At 50.5% G+C, this 21472-nt stretch overlaps 1 protein-coding gene across 6 annotated transcripts in view; it reads right to left on the minus strand.

Annotated features, from left to right (window-relative positions):
* Window positions 1-5291: 5291 nt before the first annotated feature.
* The window catches only part of ARID3A (AT-rich interaction domain 3A), a 44172-nt gene continuing 27991 nt past the window's right edge, over window positions 5292-21472 (minus strand). For 5 of the 6 annotated variants that reach the window (XM_053581527.1, XM_053581531.1, XM_053581532.1 and 2 more), the window contains exons 4-9: window positions 19685-19757; window positions 15980-16163; window positions 15312-15559; window positions 12240-12536; window positions 9657-9755; window positions 5292-8673 (exon numbers count right to left, since the gene is read on the minus strand). In XM_053581527.1, coding sequence (XP_053437502.1) covers window positions 8432-8673; window positions 9657-9755; window positions 12240-12536; window positions 15312-15559; window positions 15980-16163; window positions 19685-19757 — 1143 coding nt within the window. In that variant the 3' untranslated portion in view covers window positions 5292-8431. The remainder of the gene's footprint in view (window positions 8674-9656; window positions 9756-12239; window positions 12537-15311; window positions 15560-15979; window positions 16164-19684; window positions 19758-21472) is intronic. The other variant, XM_053581545.1, reaches the window with a different exon arrangement.

The raw sequence follows: 21472 nt of genomic DNA on the forward strand, positions 1-21472 counted from the left end.
CCGGCGCCCTACTCCTTGAGCCACAGGCGCCGCCCGAGCCATTTATTTATTGACAGAGTCTCACTTTGTCTCTGGGTAGAGTGTAGAGTGCTGTAGCGTCATAGCTCACAGCAACCTCAAACTCTTGGGCTCAAGAGATTCTCTTGCCTCAGTCTCCTAAGTAGCTGGGACTACAGGCGCCTGCCTCCTGCCCTGATATCCCGCTATTTTTTGTTGTTGCAGTTGTCATTGTTTTAGCTGGGCAGGTTCGAACCTGCCAACAACGGGGTATATGGCCCATGCCCTACCCACTGAGCTATGGGCGCTGCCCCTGGCTATTTTTTTGAGATGCGGTCTCACTCTGGCTCAGGCAATCCACCCACCTCAGCCTCCCAGAGCGCTAGGATTATAGGCGTCAGCCACCGAGCCCCACCCCTAGTATTACTTTTAAATGTGAACAAGAGTCTGGCCCCTAATATTGCTATTTATTTTTTTACTTTTTTTTTTTTTTGTAGAGACAGAGTCTCACTGTACCGCCCTCGGGTAAAGTGCCGTGGCGTCACACGGCTCACAGCAACCTCCCAACTCCTGGGCTTACGCGATTCTCTTGCCTCAGCCTCCCGAGCAGCTGGGACTACAGGCGCCCGCCACAACGCCCGGCCATTTTTTTGTTGCAGTTTGGCCGGGGCTGGGTTTGAACCCGCCACCCTTGGCATATGGGGCCGGCGCCCTACTCACTGAGCCACAGGCGCCTCCCTATTTTTTTACTTTTTTTTTTTGCAGTTTTGGGCTGGGACCGGGTTTGAACCTGCCACCTCCAGTATATGGGGCTGGCACCCTACTCCTTGAGCCACAGGCACCTGCCCTATTTTTTGAGACAGAGTCTCACTATGTCACCCTTGGTAGAGTGCTGTGGCATCACGGCTCACAGAAACCTCAAACTCTTGGGCTGAAGTGATTCTTTTGCCTCAGCCTCCCAACTAGCTGGGACTACAGGCACCTGCCACAACGCCCAGCTATTTTTTTTGTTGTTGTTGCATTTGTTTAGCTGGCCCAGGCTAGGTTCAAACCTGCCACCCTCGGTGTATATGGCTGGTGCCGTAACCGCTGTGCACAGGCGCTGAGCCTAATATTGTTTTATAAATGTGAACAAGAAAGAGAATTCAGACCAGGTGCAGTGGCTCACACCTGTAATCTTAGCACTCTGGGAGGCCGAGGCAGGTGGATAGCTTGAGCTCTCAGGTTCAAGACCAGCCTGAGCAAAAGCGAGACCCCCGCCCCCATCTCTAATAACATAGAAAAACTGAGGCAAGAGAATTGCTGGAGCCCAAGAGTTGGAGGTTGCTGTGAGCTAGGGCGCCACAGCACTCTACCTAGGGCAACAGTTTGAGACTCTGTCTCAAGAAAAAAAAAAAGTAGGGTGGTGCCTGTCGTTCAAAGGAGTAGGGCGCCAGCCCCATATGCCAGAGGTAGCGGGTTCAAACCCAGTCCCGGCCAAAAATTGCAAAAGAAAAAAAAAAGTGAACAAGAAAGAGAACTGAGGCCAAGCGTGGTGGCTCATGCCTTTATCTTAACTCTGGAAAGCTGAGGTGGGTAAATTGCCTGAGCTCACAGGTTTGAGACCAGCCTGAGCCAGTGTGAGACCTCCATTCTAAAAATAGGCGGGCAGCGCTCATAGCTCAGTGGGTAGGTTGCTAGCCACATACACCAAAGCTGGAGGATTTGAACCCAGCCCAGGCCAGCTAAAACAAAATGACAACTGCAACAACAACAAAAATAGCCAGGGCAGGGTGCAGGCGCCTATAGTCCCAGCTACTTGGGAGGCTGAGGCAAGAAAATCGCTTAAGCCCAAGAGTTTGAGGTTGCTGTGACACCCCTGCACTCTACCCAGGGCGACAGCTTGAACTCTGTCTCAAAAAGAATAAATAAAAATAGCTGGGTGTTGTGGCTGGCACCTGTAGTCCCAGCTACTTGGGAGGGTGAAGCAAGAGAATCTCTTGAGCCCAGGAGTTGAGGTTGCTGTGAGCTATGACACTTTTACCAAGGGCAACAAAGTGAAACTCTGTCTCCAAAATAAAACAAAACAAAACAATAATAATAATAAAGAAAGAAAGAGAACTCACCTTGAATGCTAATTTACACCTTACAATGCTAACTCAGGGACATAGGGCTGATTTCACCACTTTTTTTTTTTCTTTAAGAGATGAAATGTGGCCCAGGCATCCTCCAACTCTCCAACTCTTGGGCTGGAACCTCAGCTTCTCAGCAGCTGGGACTATAGCCTCATAACATAACGTCTGGCTAATTTTTTTTTAGAGAGACAGAGTCTCATTTTGTCGCCTTCCATAGAGTGCTGTGGCATCACAGCTCACAGCAACTTCCACTCTTGGGCTTAGGTGATTCTCTTGCCTCAACATCCAAAGTGGCTGGGACTACAGGCATCCGCCACAATGCCTGGCTATTTTTTTTGTTGTTGCAGCTTTGCCAGGGCCGGTTCGAACCTGCCGTGGTATATGGGGCCAGCACCCTACTCAGGCGCTGCCCTGGCTAACTTTTTTTTTTCAGTTTTTGGCTGGGGCTAGGCTTGAACCCGCCACCTCCAGGATATGGGGTTGGCGCTGTACTTCTTTGAGCCACAGGCGCTGCCCCCGACCCTGGCTAACTTTTTAAAATTGTTTTTTGTAGAGACAGGTTTTTGCTATGTTGCCCAAGTGATCTTGAATTCCTGAGCTCAAGCGATCCTCTTACCTTGGCCTCCCAAAGTGCTAGGTTTACAGGCGTGAGCCACAATGCCTATCTGATTTCACCACTTTGAGCTGGGCAGGGCGGTCACTGTGCAGCCCTGGGTCTCAGTTTCCCCACTAGCAACTTTCAGATGCTGGGTTCCCCTTGGTGGGCTCCTTTGAGGATACTGTGAGGAATGGTAGGATTGGTGCCCTGGGTCAGTATCCACATCTGGGGAAATTCGGCCTGGGAGCTTTTAGATTCCTGGATTCTGGGACCCTGGGGCAGACCCAGCAGATGTGGGCTAACGGGAATCAACTATGGGCTGTGACAGTGGTGGTACATTAACAGTGGATGCTGGGTGGGATGGGCAGGCGGGGCAGAATTGCAGTCTGGGCCCTCTGCGACTACCCTGGCTCCTCCCTCCACCCCATCTCACAGTAGGTACTACCAGGGCAGGCTTCAGTATGAGGTCAGAGGTCACCCCACCCCCAGCCTGATTCCTGGAATGAGGACAGACCAGTTGTGTCAGAGCAAGGGATAAAAACCACTTTGGGGGCATCTCCAGACCACCCCGCTGCCAGACCTCGCCAGCTGGGTGGCTGGGAGGGTGTGAAGGGGTTGGGGAAGGGGAATGGAACGGGGAAACTGAGGCACAGAGGCATACACATAACCTGTCTTCAGTTCCTACCTATTTAAGGAGCACCTCCTGTTTGCAGGCACGGGGCACACATGGATAAACCAAACCAGACCATCTCACCTCTTCCCCCACCTGCCCAGGATGCAGACCATCACAGCCTTCTATGGGCAGCCCCATCATCTGCTCTGATGGTGGCCAGATGGCACAAGTGAAAACCCTCTTTTTGAGGTGTACTTCTAGCCATGCCACCTCCCTTCTGCTCAAAGATGTGGTTTTGAGTTTCACCTCCTGGGAGCTTCGGGGCCTTTTAACTGAGAAGCCAGTGGGGCTGGGGAAGGCAGAGAGGTGTGGTTGGGTTCTGAGAAGCTGGGGGACCCTTCCTGAGTCCATGCTTCTCCCAGGCTCTTCTGCTGAGGAATGAAGTCCAGTTTGTTGGACCTGACTGTCCAGTTTGTTGGAAAGGGGCCCTTTCTTTTTTTTTTTAATCATTGGTCTTCCCGTATTTCCCTGGGGGGCAGGTGGGGTAACCTCTATCCTCCCACATCAAGGTGTAGCAGACCTCTTTCTGGTAGGAGTGGAAAATGCCCCTTTTCCCTTTCAAAGGTCATTTTTAAAATGGGTTTCAGGAACCAACCAGCTGAGACAGGCAGGGAGAGAGTTGTTTTTCTCTCACTCTTCACACAGCTCCGGGGAGGGACCGGCCTAGGCCAGCCATGACCAGAGTCGGTGGTCAGGGGAGTTGGGTGGCTGAGTCTGGACCTGCCCACCTGCTGGCCACAAATGACCTTCAGTGAGTCATTTGAACACCCCAGTAAAGCTCTTCTTGACAAAACCTTGCCATACCACTGTCTTTTGGGTTTGAAGGCTGAGACCAAGGGATAGTCCAAGGCTTACAGACTGGCCACCAATGGGCTAAATTCTATCCGGTCTTGCTAACTGGGGGCCACACTGTGTGGAAAGGTAAAAAATGAAGATGCTACCAACATAGCAGAAGGCCATGGAGGCAAATTAAAGCAAACCATGCTGGAGATCTGGGGAGCAGCAGAGTCTACCTAGGCTGCTGCTTGAGGGTGTGGGTTGAGGAACTACACACGTCTCACCCAGAGAAGGACGATGACATCCTGCAGTGTCCAGACCTGGACAGGTGGGGATTATGCATGTCTCAGTTATAGGGTGTGGAAACAAGCCTATCATAGCAAAGAAGAGAGGGAAGTCCATCCAGCAGTGAGAACAGGTGTACAAATGTCCTGAGTAGAACCACGGCACTTGCCTTGGGGGCTTCAGTCAGATAATCCCAGCAGTGGCCAGCATCAGACTCTGTGAAGACAGACCTGCCTAGAAGGTGGAGGGCCAGGCTTGGTGGCTAGTAGGGACCTTAGGCTCCCAGGGAGGCACTAACAGACATATATTTCCACTTAAAGGAAAGCAACATCCAGAGGGAGATGCCCAGATCAGGAGTCCCCATCAACCATGACAGTCCAGGGTCTCTCAGTCTACACAGACTCGATCACTCTCTGATGGGGCCATCCTGGGCCCTGCAGGTGCTGAGCAGTATCCCTGCCTCCATTCACTCCATGCCAGAAGTATCCCAGTGGTGACAACCATAGATATCCTCAGATATCACCTAGGGTCCCTTGAGGGGACAGTCCTTGATGGACCCTGCTTTAGCTGCTGCCTTTTACCATCTGGAACCAGACCCAAAGACACAACAGGAGCAGAAAAGGACCTGGATGGAGAATCTGGCAAATAAACCATAACAGAAGACAGTGTTCTCTGTTAAAAGAAGAGTTTTGTCTTGTTTTAATATCTCATCAGCTTTACAGGGTTACAATTGTTTTAAATATTTCTGAAGTTTAAATACAATCTGCATAATAATGTTATTATAAAATGTAAACTTTCAGTGTTCTTTTAAATTTCAAAATCACACTTTGTTTTTAGTCATTTTGCCCCCTCCCCCCCCAAATACCTGAATGTTCTCCAGAATCTGAAATTATTACAGGCCACCCAGCCACAGCCAGGGCGTGACAGGCTGAGCCCAGCCAGAGGTAGAGAGTAGTTTATACCTTTTTATTTTTTTTAAGTTTTTTTTTTTTTCCCTTTTTTACCTGAGATCAGGCGTGGTCCCCACGCCAGAGAAACTGAAATTTCACATGTCAAGAATGAAAGACTGAATTTATGTTTGCTAAGGGGGAAAAAATTCAAAAGCAAAATTAGGGGGGAGAAAAGGAACAAAGTGGGCAAAAATGGTAAAAGAAAAAAGTGACTGTACAAATGCACAATTATTAAAAAATTAACCCAACCACCCCCAATGTCCTGATCCCCACCCTCCCACCTGTCCTGACAGCAGACAGCCAGGTAGCCCTGTGGCCAGCCCAAAGGTCCTGAGGAAGCCTGGAAGTAGCCTATCCACAAAAATCTCCAGACTGGGGGCCATTAGCTCCTCTTAGCCCTGAGTGTGCACGGTTCCCACCTGCCACACAGTTAAGCGGCCTCACCCCCAAACCAGCTGCATACATCCAGGCTCCTTGGAGCTGAAACATGTCACCTTCCTCAGCCCAGTTTCCATAATGGGGTGCCCAAGTGCACCCCAAAAAGCTGACCTGGGAGACAGATGTGGCAGGGAGTTGAATGGGAGCACTAGAAACCACAGTGAGGACCCGTCACAATTCCAAGGCCAGCATGGCCACTGCTGCCCACCTACTTCTGCTAGAGTCAGCTAAGCTGACAGGACATAAGCCCCTGTGCCTACCTGCCCCTATTATCGCTAAATGCAACAGCAGCCCTAGTCCCCTGAGTTAGAGCCCCATCTACCTGCTGCCAGGAGGCTGGATCCCTGAGGGACCTACATACACCACAGCACATGCTGTCTGAGAGAGATGCTCCAACCCTGTGGCCCTGCCCAGCCTGGCCTCTTAGGCCAAGTGCCCACTCAGACAGAGGATCACATGGGAGGGAGATGAGGCACCCAAGGGGTGCAGGTTTTGGCATCATTAAGTGAGACCTGAGGTAGAAAGAAATGTGCAGCAGGCATTTCCCCTGGCACAGGGGCCCTGATGTGACTTGAGAGCCCTGAGAGGTGTCCAACTTTGCAGGGGAGAAGGGCTGACATGGGGGCCAAATCTGGATGCATCCAAATGGTTCTCACAGTCAGGCAAGATGTCATAGGACAAAAAGATCCCTACCTCCCCAGGACAATTGTGCCGCCAAGGCCCCTGTCCCGGAGATGGGACAGAGAGAACGTTTCAGAAGAAAAAACCAAGAGGAAACCCCTGGGATGCTCACCTCCCCTCCTGGAAAGGGAGTGTGTGACAGTGACCCTGAGACCTGAAAAGAAAGAGGGGTTCCTTCCTCAAAGACACACTACTGCCAGATAGGAATGCAAATTTAGACTCTGTGGTTTCAGGATCCCACCCACTGCCCCCTCACCCCCATCTTCAAGGCAACTGGCTGGGGTGTGGGGGTGTGGGGGAGCTGAGGAGGCCTTGTTAGGCTCCCTGGGACCAATTAGGGACTTCAGGATTATCCTGGGAACAGCTGAGTTAATCCTCCTCCACCCCAAGAGAAGTGAAAAACCAGGTGCTGCTCTGTAGGATGCAACAGCCTCGCCCAACATAGAGCAGGTCTCTGGAGTTTCAGACAGTAAACCCAGCTCAGCATCCTGAACTCCACTTTCTGCTAACCTGGGGGAGTCCCAACAAATAGGGTGAGGGCAGGTCTTGTCACCGTGAGGAATTTGGAGAGCTCTAGCCCTGCAACAAAGGGGAGGGGAGAGACAAAAGGAGCTAAGAATGTTTGGGGGTGGGGGAGTTTAGGCTGACATGGCCTTTAAATCCCCACCCTGAGCTATACCCAGCTTCACCCCCACTCCCCAATATTGACACTCCCCCAAAGCAGCCCTTCCAGGCAAGAGAAGAATCCCAAGACACCCATATATTCATCCCTGAGACAGGAACCTGGGGGCTGTGATGAGAGATGCCTCTTCCCACACTCCCGGCCCTGTTTCCAGCACTTTCTAGTTAAGACTTCCAGGTCCCTGACTCCAGTGCCTGACCCTGCATAGAGCACAGCACAAGGAAAAGCATCATGGAATATCACAGTCAGCAATCAACATCACCCCACCATCCCCCCAGCCCCTCACAGACCCCACGCATGTACCTCCCACCCTGCCTGCCTGGCCCACAGCACCTGAGTTCATCACATCCATGGCTCCAGCCCCAGGGATCCAGCGTCCTGGGCGCTGTCCAATGCACCCCAGGGAACCCAGGAACAAAGGAACCCAAATCAGTCATGGGAAAAATAAAAAGGTTATCACTTTTTTGTCTTGTTTTTGCTTTTTTAAGTTAGGTTTCCCTGAATGAACACATGTATACAGATATATAGATAACCTTTTCCTAAGGTTCGATTCCCTCCCCTAAGAATAAAATAGAATATTTACAAAACAAAACCCCTGAAACTTATTAAAAAGTCCCCATAGAGTCTGAATGTCACTATTACTTTAAAAAGAAAAAGTTCCCAAAGCAACAAGAAAAAAAAATAAATTCAGTGATCTCAGTTCAGGGGTTTCATTCAACACAAAGAGCTTGGAGTGGTGAGTGTGTGAGGAATAAAAAAAAAATAAAAAGAAAAAAAGAAAACCAGACAAAAATGAAAACACACAGTACAGGGGTGTATGAGGTAAACAGGATTGGCCTGACATTGCAGCTGGTCCTAAGTAGACACCAGAGCCTTCAGTTCACCAGGACCTCAGGAAAACCCTAGGAAATACCTGCCTCTTTCTGTGTTTTAATTTCCTTTGCTGTCCTCACAATTCATCTCTCTGAATGTCCAAAACCTGAGAAATTCAAGTGTTCCTTGGTTTTCCCCTGTTTTATTAAATTTCCTTTATATATATATGTGTGTATATATATATGTATATATATATGTATTTTTTTTTCTTTTCTTTTTGGCGTCAGCTGTGGCTCCTCTGTGGATATCTTCCCTCCCCACCCGTATGTATCTTCCGCCATCCTGTCCCCTGCCTGGCCCACTTGATCCCCTTGATCCCAGTCTGGCGGGCTCCTAGGGGGTGGCAGGTGGGGAGTGAGGCGGTTAAGGCAATGTAGAGTTATTTGAGGTAGAAGATATGGGGGTTGCAGACGACCCTCCTGGCCCAGCCTGGCTTCCCGCACTGCTGCTGGTCCCGCTGTTTCCTCCCCGGCTGCCTGTGTTGCTCCCGCTGCTCCCGCCGCCACCAGCACTGCTGCTGCAACCGCCACCACTGCCACCTCCACCGCTGCCTTTGTTGGAAGCCGAGGATGGCATGGTGGCTGGTGGCTGAGCAAACAACACTCCTAATGGACAGAAGGACAGAAGAGACATGTCGTGTAGTTTAAAAAACATGATGAGGCAGATAAGAGAGACCAACACGGTGCTCCCAATTTATAAACTTTTCAACTGTGGGTGCTCATATATCATATACACCTATGTGTACATGTATGTATATTTGCAACACTGAGCACATGCACACACATGCACACAGCTCTTTTTTTTTTTTTTTGTAGAGACAGAGTCTCACTTTACCACCTTTGGTAGAATGCCCTGGCGTCACACGGCTCACAGCAACCTCTAACTCCTGGGCTTACGCGATTCTCTTGCCTCACCCTCCCAAGCAGCTGGGACTACAGGCGCCTGCCACAACACCCGGCTATTTTTTTGTTGCAGTTTGGCCGGGGTTGGGTTTGAACCCACCACCCTTGGCATATGGGGCTGGCGCCCTACTCACTGAGCCACAGGTGCCGCCCTGCACACAGCTCTGGTACAGAGACCCCCCAATGCTCAGTGGTTCTTTGCTGGTGATGTGGGGCCATGCTGGCTACGTACATGGCTGGCTCTTGCCCCTGTAAGATTCAATATGAAAGTAGGCACATTTTGCCTGTATTTCAGGAGTACACTGACCTCCCAAAAGCCCATCTATGGACCCCCTAGGACAAAAATGACCTCCCATTAGTCACTCCTCCATTTGCTTTGTCCTCTGTACACACAGCAACCAGACTGCTCTCTGTGCTGACAGCACGACCTAGTGGCATCTATGAACCATGAGTCTAACACTACATTTTTTAAGAAGGAAATTTGGGGCAGCCCCTGTGGCTCTACAGAGTAGGGCATTGGTCCCATATGCTGGAGGTGGTGGGTTCAAACCCAGCCCTGGCCAAAAACTGCAAAAAAAAAAAAAAAAGAAGGAAATTTGGAAAATTCTGCATAACAATGAATCTGTATTTGTTGACTAGTTATTATGTGCAGAGCACAGTGCTGAGTGGGACCAGGGCCATCCTACCTGTGTACATGATGCCATTAATTTCAACAGACATGCTAATACTGTTGCTGCCGTTGGTGCCAGTCAAGTTCACAGCTAAGTCCTGGCGACTCTCGGAGGCTGTGGGGAGAAGAAAAACCACCATTTACAATCATAAATAGATCTAGGATCTTATTTGGCTCTGGCATATGGGGCTGGTGCCCTACTCCTTTGAGCCACAGGTGCTGCTCTAGGAACTGTTTTTGCTTTTTTGTTTGTTTTTTGATACAGAGCCTCAAGATGTCACCCTGGGTTGAGTGCTGTAGCATCACAGCTCACAGCAACCTCCAACTCCTGGCTTAAGTGATTCTCTTGCCTCAGCCTCCCGAGCACCCACCACAACGCCCGGCTACTTTTTGGTTGTAGTTGTCATTGTTGTTTGGCTGGCCTGGGCTGGATTCGAACCCACCAGCTCTGGTGTATATGGCTGGCACCTTAGCCACTTTAGCTACAGGCGCTGAGCCCTAGGAACTGATCTTTTTTGTGTGCTTCACCTACCAGACTAGCTTCGCAAAGGTGAGAACTATATTTTCACAGTCATGCTCTATCACCAGTGCACACAGCAGGTACTCAAAACATATGTGTTGAAAAGAGTGTATATTTAAGGTTGGGTGCAGCGAATCACGCCTGTAATTCTAACACTCTGGGAAGCTGAGGAGGGAGGATCGCTTGAGCTCAGGACTTCAAGACCAGCCTGAAAACAACAATCAGACCCTATCTCTACTAAAAATAGAAAAAACTAGCTAGACATTGTGGCAGGCACCTGTAGTCCCAGCTACTCGAGAGGCTGAGGCAAGGGGATCGTTTGAGCCCAAGAGTTTGAGGTTGCTGTGAGCTATGATGCCACAGCACTCCACTCAGAGTGGACTCTGTTCCCCCCTCAAAAAAAACAAACAAACAAACATAGGCTTGGCACCTGTGGCTCAAGCAGCTAAGGCGCCAGCACACATACACCTGAGCTGGCGGGTTTGAATCCAGCCCGCCAAACAACAATGACGGCTGCAACCAAAAAATAGCCGGGTGTTGTGGTGGGCATCTGTGGTCTCAGCTACCTGGGAGGCGGAGGCAGGAGAATCGCTTGAGCCTAGGAGTTTGAGGTTACTGTGAGCTGTGATGTCACAGTACTCTACCCAGGGTGACAGCTTGAGGCTCTGTCTCACAAAAAAAAAGCATATCTTGGGCGGCGCCTGTGGCTCAGTGAGTAGGGTGCCGGCCCCATATACTGAGGGTGGCGGGTTCAAATCAGCCTTGGCCAAACTGCAACAAAAAATAGCCGGGTGTTGTAGCGGGAGCCTGAAGTCCCAGCTACTTGGGAGGCTGAGGCAAGAGAATCGCTTAAGTCCAAAAGCTGGAGGTTGCTGTGAGCTGTGACGCCATGGCACTCTTTGGAGGGTGACAAAGTGAAACTCTGTCTCAAAAAAAAAAAAAAAAAAAAAGCAACATATCTTTGCTTTTTTTTATGGTTTATGACTTAGATATCAGCACATCCAAATCATCTCATTCTTTTAAAATTGTGACTTGATTTATTCATTCCTTCCTGATGGACACTCCACGTTGATTCAAGGGTTCACTACTACAAATGACATTATACAAATGAGCGCAATGAACATCCTTATAAATATGTGTTTCCTTGTGTACTAATGTTCTCTGCTATAGATACTAAACAGAATCAACAGGCCACAGGGAAAACAGATTTTGTATTTTAAAAGAAATTGCTGGCCAGATGCAGTGGCTCACACCTGTACTCCAAGAACTCTGGGAGGCTGGGGCAGGAGAATTGCTTGAGACCAGTCTGGGCAACATAGCCATTGCCTATCACTACAAAAATATAGAAAAATTAGCCAGGAGTGGTGATGCCTAATGTAGTCCCAGATACTTGGGAGGCTGAGGCAGGAGGACTGCTTGAGTCTAGGTGTTGGTGGGTGCAGTGAGCTATGATGATGCCAGTGTACTTCAGCCTGGGAAACAGAGCCAGACTTTGTTTTCCCACCCACTATTCCCAGGGGGGAAAACTGCCAAATTGTCACCTATTTACCCTTCCACCAACAGCACCAAGGGAGCTGGTTTCCCTACATCTTGGTCAATACTTGATACTACCTAGCTCTGGTTGGATGACAGTTTCTTTTCTTTTTTTTTTTTGTGACAGAGTCTCACTATGTCACCCGTGGTATCTACCTCAAACTCTTGGGCTTAAGCAATCCTCTTGCCTCAGCCTCCCAAGTAGCTGGGACTACAGGTGCCCACAACAACACCCAGCTATTTTTTTTTTTTTTTGTAGTTGTCATTGTTGTTTGGCAGGCCCCGGGCCGGGTTTGAACCCACCAACCCCAGTGTATGTGGCTTGTTCCCTAGCCACTGAGCTACAGGTGCAGAGCTGACAATTTCTTCTTAATTTGTAGATCCCTAATTAGAGGGAGTTGAACACCTTTTCATATGAACTTTATAGTCACACCTGCACCTTTTTTCTACAATTTTTTTTCTTATTGATTTGTAGGCACTCTTTACACATGTTAGCTTTAAGACTCTATTTTGCTACACACGCAGAGTCCAGCACTGGGTTGGTACCTTGGCTGTTGATCCGTATGCTCATTGGCAGCTGGGCTGTCATAGCCAGGAAGTTCTGCTGCAGAGCTCGCTGCATGAGCCGTTGCTGCTCGTCAGTTACCAGGGCCATCTTCTTCTCAGGAGGCTCCCCAGACTCCAGCTTCTCCCGAAGCTGCTCCAGAGCAGCTGCCTGTGCTGCCACAGCTGCTTGGGCAGCTGCTGCTTGCACTGCTGCTGCCTGGGCTGCAACCACAGGGTGGCCTGCGAGGGACACAGGCAGGCGGCCAGGGACCGTGATGGGGATGGCTGAATCCTCCTCTAGACAGGAGAAAAGAGGAATTGATGGCCAGGAGGGACTGGATCCTACCTTCAAGACAAGGCAGGAGCGTTGAATTCAACTGTCTTGAATATCCCTGCTAATAAGGTGTTCCTATCCTGTCCAGGGTGGACAGGTTTTGGGATCTAAGGACTTATAAAGTCCCTTCTAATAGAATTCAAGGTCATGTTGGCCATATGGGTAATATAAACTATACTAGTCATAATAGCATATGGTAGCGTTTATAATAGCATTATGGTAGTGTCTGGCACTGGTATTACAGAAAGAGACTATTATAGTCATATATAATACTAATTTCTTCTTCTTTTTGTTTGAGACAGAGCCTCAAGCTGTTGCCCTGGGTAGAGTGCCGTGGCATTACAGCTCACAGCAATCTCCAACTCCTAGGCTTAAGCAATTCTCTTGCCTCAGCCTCTCAAGTAGCTGGGACTACAGGTGCCCACCACACGCCCGGCTATTTTTTTGGTTGTATTTGTCATTGTTTTGGCAGGTCTTGGCTGGATTTGAACCTGCCAGCTCTGGTGTATGTGGCTGGTGCTTTAGCCACTTGAGCTATAGGCGCCGAGCCTATAATACTAACTACAACAAGAGCTCACCACGTCTCATCTAAGCATTCAATACGAATCATTTCAGTGGACCCTTCAAATCCCACGTCTACCTACACACAATTATCCCCATTTTACAGATGAGGAAACAAAGGCTCAGACAGGATGGATAGCTTTCTCAAGGACACAGAGCTGAAATTCAAACCTGGGTAGCCCAACTGCAAAACCATTCCTACCAACCCCCTCTTATGCAGCTGAAATGAATGTTCCTGTGGGTCCCCCTCACTGGACCCATTGTGACTTGCTGCATCTTCCCACTGCATTCTTCCTCCCATGGCTATGCTTGGTGCTATCTCTACTTGCTGAGCTCCCCATTCCAGACGTTTGCAATTGCTGTGGCTTCTGCCCCCAAAGCTTTTGAATTTTTAGAGCTCTCAGGTTTCAGCTCAAATGCCATCCCCTCAGGAGCCACATGTCCCTCCGCATCCCTTGACCTGCCTTCTCAACTTTGTGGACCTAACCCCGCAACAACACTGAAGTCACTGGCACCATCACACGAGCACCACCGGGTTACCACCTCCTCTCTCTTGTTCAGCACTGTCTCCCCTATTCCAGCATGGGGCCTTGAATACAGTGTGATGCTTAATAACCACTAATGGGTATTGCGGGACTTCTCAAGGCTGGGAGGGGGTAAGCTAAGGCCTACCAAGGACCAAATGAACTAGTGACAGTGAAACCAATCCTTAGGTTTCAGGTAACTGGAGGGATCACATTGGATCCTCAGGTCAATGGTAGTAAATGGAGATCTGCCAGCCAGCCCATATGGCAGATGAGAAATGGGGACTCAGGCAAACAGAGGCCACACTGCAATGTGCTGTTGGTGCTTCTGTGTTAGGAAAAATTCTGAGGCTCGATGGGAGTGAAAACTGTGATTGACTAGAGATGTCTGCATGGAAGTGTATCTGCAGATATCTAGAAACCTCAGGCTGCTGCACGCTGGGCACTTCATACACCCAATGCTCCCCAGCACCTGTACAGAAAAGGGGATTTCCCTCATTTTACAGGTAAGTAAATCCAGGCTTAGAAAGGGGCAGTGACCTACATAGGGGCACTTAGTAATAGCTTCAGGAATGGCTCAGGGCAAATCTGACTGATCTATTTTGTATTTTTTTTTTTTTTTTTTAATTTTTAAAAGAATCTTACTCTGGCTTGGCTCCCGTAGCACAGTGGTTATAGCGCCAGCCACATACACTGAGGCTGGTGGGTTCGAACCCAGCCCAGGCCAGCTAAGTAACAATGACAACTGAACAGAAAAATAGCTGGGAGTTGTGGCAGGTGCCTGTAGTCCCAACTACATGGGAGGCTGAGGCAGTAGCTTAAGCCCAAGAGTTTGAGGTTGCTGTGAGCTGTAAGGCCACAGCACTCTACCCAGGGCAACATAGTAAGACTCTGTCTCAAAAAAAAAAAAAAGTCTTACTCCGTTGTCCTGAGTGCTGTGGCATCACAATAGCTCATAGCAGCCTCAAACTCTCAGGCTCAAGTGATCCTTTTGCCTCAGCCTCCCAAGTAGCTGGGTGGCCTGCCATTACGCCCCGCTAGTTTTTCTATTTTTGGTAGAGACAGGGTCTTGCTCTTGCTCTTGCTCAGGCTGGTCTTGAACTGTTGAGCTCTGGCCTTGGCCTCCCAGAGTGCTAGGATTATAGGTGTGAGCCACTGCACTTGGTCTGTGTTGTATTTTTGTGTGTCTGCAGGGCCTGTGTTGAGTCTAAAGCTCAAAGGGAAAAAGACCACTGGGACCAATTAGTAATGTTTGCCATGATGCTACAATAATTGATTAGCAGGCAGAGTGCTCTATTAATGATGTCTGGCTCAGGTGAACAGGAAAAATAATGATCAATTAGTAATATCTGCCATGACCACAGGACTGGGAAATAGTCCTTGATTTGTAATGTCTGTCTTGGTACAGAATGGATATATAGATTGACCAGATTAGCAATGTCTGCCCACCACCTGCATGAGATGGGGAAATGGTAGTCTATTCGTAATGTCCACTATGAGCAGAGCACTGGTAGATTAGAAGCTGTCTTATAAGCCAACCTTGAGCTGTATCATTCTGGTTACCCAGAAAGGGGAAATATATCTTATACAAAGTCATGTAGTCAGGCTGTCGCTGAGTTGGGATCAAGCCCCAGGCCCCACACAGCCCCTTACCTTTCTTGATCTTAGAGGCTGGGGTGATAGAGCTGCCGTTGGTGCTGGCAGCCAGGCCCAGGGAGGACACAGGCAGCTTGGGCGAGGAGAGCATGCCATGTGCCCCACCCGGTGAGTAAGCAAACAGGGAGCCCCCGAAGCTCTGACGCCGGCCCTCCCGCCGGTTGCTGTCTATGGCTGCCTGGAGCTCATTGGGGTTGCTGAGACCCCGCTTCTCACACTCGTAGGGGTACAGGTACTTCATGTATCTGTGGGCAGAGGTGAGGGGACAGGATGGCACCTGGGCTGCCCCTGTGGCTCTCCATGGCCCTCTGAATAAAGTAAAACTCCCACTATGGCACCACCATCCCTGGTCCTGCCCCGGACTTGCTCAGTAGCTCCCAGAACTGCTGGGCTTCTGCCCACACCGTTATCTCTGTATTAATGCTATTCCTCATGACTACTTAGGCTGACCCTTCAATACCAGACCAAGTAATCTCAGTGTCTGATGGTCCTCACACCCCTGCCCAGTGTTCTGGGGCCTCAGGCTCATGGTATGGCCAGGTACCCTCTGTGGCCACCCCAGCTGCCCACTTCCAGCCTCCTTGGTCCTCCTACCACAGGCCCTTTGCACTGGCTAGTGGCCCTGCTCAGAATACCCTCCGCCCAACCTCGGCAGAGCCACTCACTGGGTGCGCAGGGTGAAGGCAGCGCTGGTGATGGATGTGGGCAGGTTGAGGCCCTTGGTGATCTCACGCCACAGCTTCTTGTTGATGACCTCTACAAGGCCTCCCTTCTCTGTCACCAGGACATACAGCATGAATAGGTCAAGGACCTGCTTGGCCATGATGGGGATACGGTTCACAGGCGTCCCTGTGGGAGAGTGTGTGTGAGGGTGAGGCTGGGACACTGTTGCTGTGTATTTGGGGTTTGACACCAAGTTTGTGGTCAGCGCGGTAGACACTGGAGCTGGATGGACACTGGCATGAGCCCATCTCAGGCACTGCACCCACTCTATGACAGGAGCATCCCTCTGTTGTGACAACCATCATAAATGTCCCTAGACATCACTAGTGTCCCCGGAAGGAGCATTCCCAGGATGAGAACTGCTGCTGCTCAAGAGAACACTAAGATGGAAGCTCTGCCTCAGTTTCTCTATCAATAAGCTGTGCAGATCTCACAGTATGGGGAGGCAGTCTGTAAAGAAGAGGGAAATGCTGTGAGCCAACCTGGGGATGCTTGGGCCTTTGTTATTCCTTGTGCATGTCATCAACCACAACAGCTGCCGAAACAACTCTACATGCTTCCCAGAGAGGCCTGTTTCCTCCAGGTTCCCAGGGGTTTTGTAGTCATGGGTAGGGGTTGGGTAGGGCTTGGTTAACTCAATTTCTAGTTTAGGGAATAAAAGGAGGTGGGATATACCAGGAAGTAGAGGGTGGTGGGTTAGCGTGGGAAGGGGAGAGGAATGAACTAGCCCCAGAGGCTAGCCCGGGAAGGGGAGGGTGGTAGGCTAACTTAAATCCTTCCAACTTCATCGCCCTGAAGCCTGCTGTAGCATACCTCCCTCAGTGCCCTGTCTCCCTCCAGCCTTTCATACGCTGACCCCTTGTAGAGAAGCCTCCAGCCTTAAGATGCCAGCTCAGTCCTGCCTGGTGCCCTCTTGGCCCAAGGGAGGGCAAGCATACACTAAAACCCCTTCCCTGGATGTGAAATTTTGTACTTATGAAGCTGTCTGTGGCCCCCATCCCCTTATAAGGGGTCCTTAGCACCCAGCCTGCTATACAGTATGTGCTCAAAAATCAATGGTGAAAACAGATGAGCCCTCATCCCAAGCCAGAGCTTCTGACCACTCGCTCCTTCCGAGATGGTGAAACTGAGGCTCCAATTTTAGATGAGGGGACACTGGCCTATCTTCTGGGACCGCCAACCCTTGACATTCCAGAACTACCTCCTGCCATACTGGGTCACTTCCAGGCCCTTCCTAGGTTGGAAAACTCCAAATGAAATGAGGAGACCTGGAGAGTGGAGGAATACAGACCTTAGACGCTCCACCCTATCCCAAATCCCATTATTTCAGCCAGAGAGAGAGAGAAGCCACCCTAGGTCTCAGCTATACAAACAGCCTTGAAAATGCCCAGACCCTTCTTCCCTTCCCCACCCAGGATACCAACATAGGCCTCTGTTTTGGGAATAGTACAAGGAAACCCTCCCTGGTCTGGGCTCTTGCTCTGTGGCTGGCAGGAGGAGAATTTTTTTTTTTTTTTTTTAGAGACACAGTCTCACTTTATCGCCCTCAATAGAGTGCTGTGGTGTCAACTCCTGGGCTTAGGAGATTCTCCTGCCTCAGCCTCCTGAGTAGCTGGGACTACAGGCGCCCGCCACAACACCCAGCTATTTTTTGTTGCAGTTTGATCAGGGCCGGGCTCAAACCTGCCACCCTCAGTATATGGGGCCCACTGAGGCACCGCCCTAGGAGAAGGATGTTTATGAAAGGAGCTGAGAGCACCATGGAGGGCCTGGCCCAGTGTCCCTGATAAGGAAGAATGAGGAGGTCATCACCGGAACAGCAGAGTCAGGTAGTCACTGCCACAGCGGAGAGGAGGCACAAATAGGATCCTTCCTTGTTCTCTGCCCTCAGAGAAATTTAGTTCAAAGGTTTTACTTAGAGACACTGGAAAAAAAATTACTTTCCCTCTTCCTGGAGTAGAGAAGGTACTTGTAAACCAGAAGGTGGTGTCCGGGGTGAAGTGGGAGGGAGATATGGTAGATTCTCAGCCTCAGTGGTCCTTGATTACAGAGGAGAAGAGTTCAGGAAGGCAGCAGGGAAGAGGGGTCCTTGAGGCTGGGTTTTGAGGAAAGTATAGGAGCTTGTCAATTTCTGCCCTCCAAGAATGCAGGGGCAGGGCTGGACACAGATCTTCACTGCCCTGTGAGGCAGGGGCTGGACTGAGGCAACTGGGCCCCTATCCTTACCTGCACTCACCCAGGGGCTCCTGAAGTGCTCCCAGGACACCAGGTCCCATGCTGGGCACTGAGGACCCAGCAAAACAGGTCGGTTCTGGGCCTGGGAGCTCAGTGGAATCAAAGGGTGCACAGGTGTGGACAAGCTGATAAAGCAAGTGGGTGAAGATCTCTCCAGCCTCATAAGGAACCACAGGCCCCAGCCAGGGCTGGGCTTGGAGGATAACACATGAGGCTCCTGTGGGGACCAGCATGGGAGGGGTTAACTCAGGCCCCTGCGCAGTGGGTGTCTGGAGAGGGGGGGCTCCCCTCACCTCCCTCCCTTCCCATGGCAGGGCTGGGGCCTATGTTTACAGAAGCCAAGGAGAGGTTGCTTGGACAAAGCACGCAGCTGGGTGGCCCCTGAGAGGGCCCAGCAAGAGGATGGGGGGATGTCACCCTTTGCTCCACCCCTTCCTGGCTCTGCAGACTAGGAGGCCTCGCTCCTGCTGCAGGCCTCAGGTTCCTTCCCTGAAAAGGAGGACTGCAACTGTACATACCCCCAGATTGCCCAGGGGCTGGAGCAGGTGCTCCTGGGACCCTGTGTGGCTAAGGAAGACTTGGAGACCTGAAGGGGGCTCTTATGGCACCCTCCCAGTCCCATCAGCTCCAAGCTTTTTTCTGAGCCTGGCTCATCCTAAGACTTCAGTGTCTGGACCTCAGTTTCCGCACCTGGCTGCTGCCCAGACCTGCCCTCAGTCTGGTCCTCTGGCCACAGTCATGGGACACTTCCTTAGGGGGAACGGGGCTCTGTCCAGGGTCTACCTTGGCACAGATCTGGGGGATGGCTTGACTGGTACACTGTTAGTGTTCAAAATATGTGCATGATAAACCAGCAGCCCTGCCTTGGCAGGTTCAGGGTGACTGTTTGCTGCTGAGTTTTGGGGGTACTGCCACATGGCAAGAACTGTGTGCAGTCCATCTTACAGATGGGAAAACTGAGGCCTCTGGTGGCAGCAGAGGAGGGGCAAGGACTTGACCCTTAAATCTGAGGCCTAGAGAAAGATTCCATTCGCCCCCTGCCCCGACCTGGGATCTGACCTGTTACCCCAAGAGAGAGGCTGGCCTGCTGTGTGTATGTGTGTGTGGGGGGGTCCAGGTAGCAGATACCCTCTCAGTGCACCCCAGGTGTCCAGGAGGGAAGCTGTACTGTCAGCTTTGGGCCAGGCCCTGAGACATTCCCAAGGGACCCCACAGACTCACAGCTGTGCCTCCCCAATTGAGCACCTATAGAGGGTATCTGCTGCCCCTGAGACATTTCTGAAGCCCCTCCCAGCTCAGAAGCCTTGGAAACCTCCAGCCCTGGGAAACCTACTGCTGCTCCAACACACCAGTGGCCAAAAGGGCCTCTCCCCATTTCTTGTGAACCCTCGATAGGGCAGGGGGGACCTTACCTCGCTTCTGCATGAAGCTGAATAGGTCGTCCAGGAATTCTTTCCTTTTGGGGTCCCCGTCAAGTTCATAGAGCTGTGGGGACAGAAAGGGGACAGGCTAATTGGTACCAGAGCTCAGGCATGGGAATTATGTTCCCCTATCCACTGAATGGGGGGCCAGGAGAAGGGGGCTGCTAGCAGGGAAAGGAACAGGAGTTCTGGGGTCCAGGCCCCGCCAAGTGCAGCCCTTCACTGGAATCCAAACTTCACAGAACAGATTCCTTTATTACTATGTAAAAGAATTTGTTCTGGCTCAGTACCTATGGTTCAAGCAGCTAAGGCGCCATAAACATATACCTGAGCTGGTGGGTTCGAATCCAGCCCGGGCCTGCCAAACGACGACTCTCTGACCAAAAAAAAAAAAGCCGGGCATTGTGGTGGGTGCCTGTAGTCCCAGGTACTTGGGAGGCGGAGGCAGGAGACTCGCTTAAGCCCAGGAGTTGGAGGTTGCTGTAAGCTGTGATGTCACAGCACTCTACCTAGGGTGACAGTTTGAGGCACTATCTCAAAAAAAAAAAAAAAAAAGGAATTTGTTCTGTAAAAATTTGGATTCAGTGGAAAGGCTACACTCAAGGATCCACAGGCCTTCTGTGGCCCCAAGGAGGCATGTTCCTTACCCTTGGAATGTCCCCAGAGACCCAAGACAGAAAGGTATGTACAGAGGCCTCCTAGGGCAGCCCAACAAAGTACCACAAACTGGGTGGCTCAAAACAATAGCCAACTGTCCTTCCATGGCCCTGAAGGCCAGAAGTCCAAAATCCAAGGGTCTGCCAAGCCGTACTCCTTCTCAGGGTTCCAGGGAGGGTCCTCCTGCCTCCTCTCTCAGCTCTGGGGTCCCTAAACATCCATGGCTTGTAGTTACATTGAACCAGCCTCTTGACTGTCTCCACATGCTGGCTCCTCTGTGTCTCTGTCTCTCTAAGGACGCCAATCTACATGATTAAAGGCTACCTTGTCCCGTTTCAGTCCTGAATTCACTACAGCCATGCATCATTTAATGACAGGGCTGTGTTGTGAGGAATATATCATCAGGCAATTTTGTTATGACATCACAAAGTGTGCTCACACAGCCTGGGACAGCAGGATACACGCTGCATTCCCATACTCAACACGGTGGACAGCCAAAACATGAAGGTTCTGTTTATAGACATATTTATGTCTATATATACATCTAAACAGGCCGGGCATAGTGGCTCATGCCTGTAATCACAGCACTCTGGGAGGCCACGGCGGATGGATCGCCTAAGCTCATGAGTTCGAGACCAGCCTGAGCAAGAGAGAAGACTCGCATGTCTAAAAATAGCCGAGCAGTGTGGCAGGCGCTCTGCACTCCAGAGGCTGAGGCAAGAAGATTACTTGAGCCCAGGAGTTTGAGGCTGCTGTGAGCTAAGATGCCATAGTGCTTTATTGAAGGAGACAAAATGAAACTCTTTATCTCAATAAAAACCAACCCCCCCCCAAAAAAAAAACAAATAAAAACACATCTAAACATGCAGCACATCCTTAAGCAAAATGTTAGTATAGCACATGGCTATACTAACATTTCTAGATAAGCTCCCCACTGCATGGGTACCAGGATCAACATGTCTCTTCTAGGGGCTATACTTCACCCCCTCACAGCAGCATCCTCCTGAGCTCATGAAGCAAATAATTGCCACAGTGGCTCCCAGAGCTGCCCTGAGAGTCTCACACAAGCCCATTTGCTCCCAAGAAATGGCCCCATTTGGCAGATGAGAAAACTGAAGCACA

Source organism: Nycticebus coucang, chromosome 2, assembly GCF_027406575.1.
Source record: "Nycticebus coucang isolate mNycCou1 chromosome 2, mNycCou1.pri, whole genome shotgun sequence".
In the NCBI taxonomy this organism is placed as follows: domain Eukaryota; kingdom Metazoa; phylum Chordata; class Mammalia; order Primates; family Lorisidae; genus Nycticebus; species Nycticebus coucang.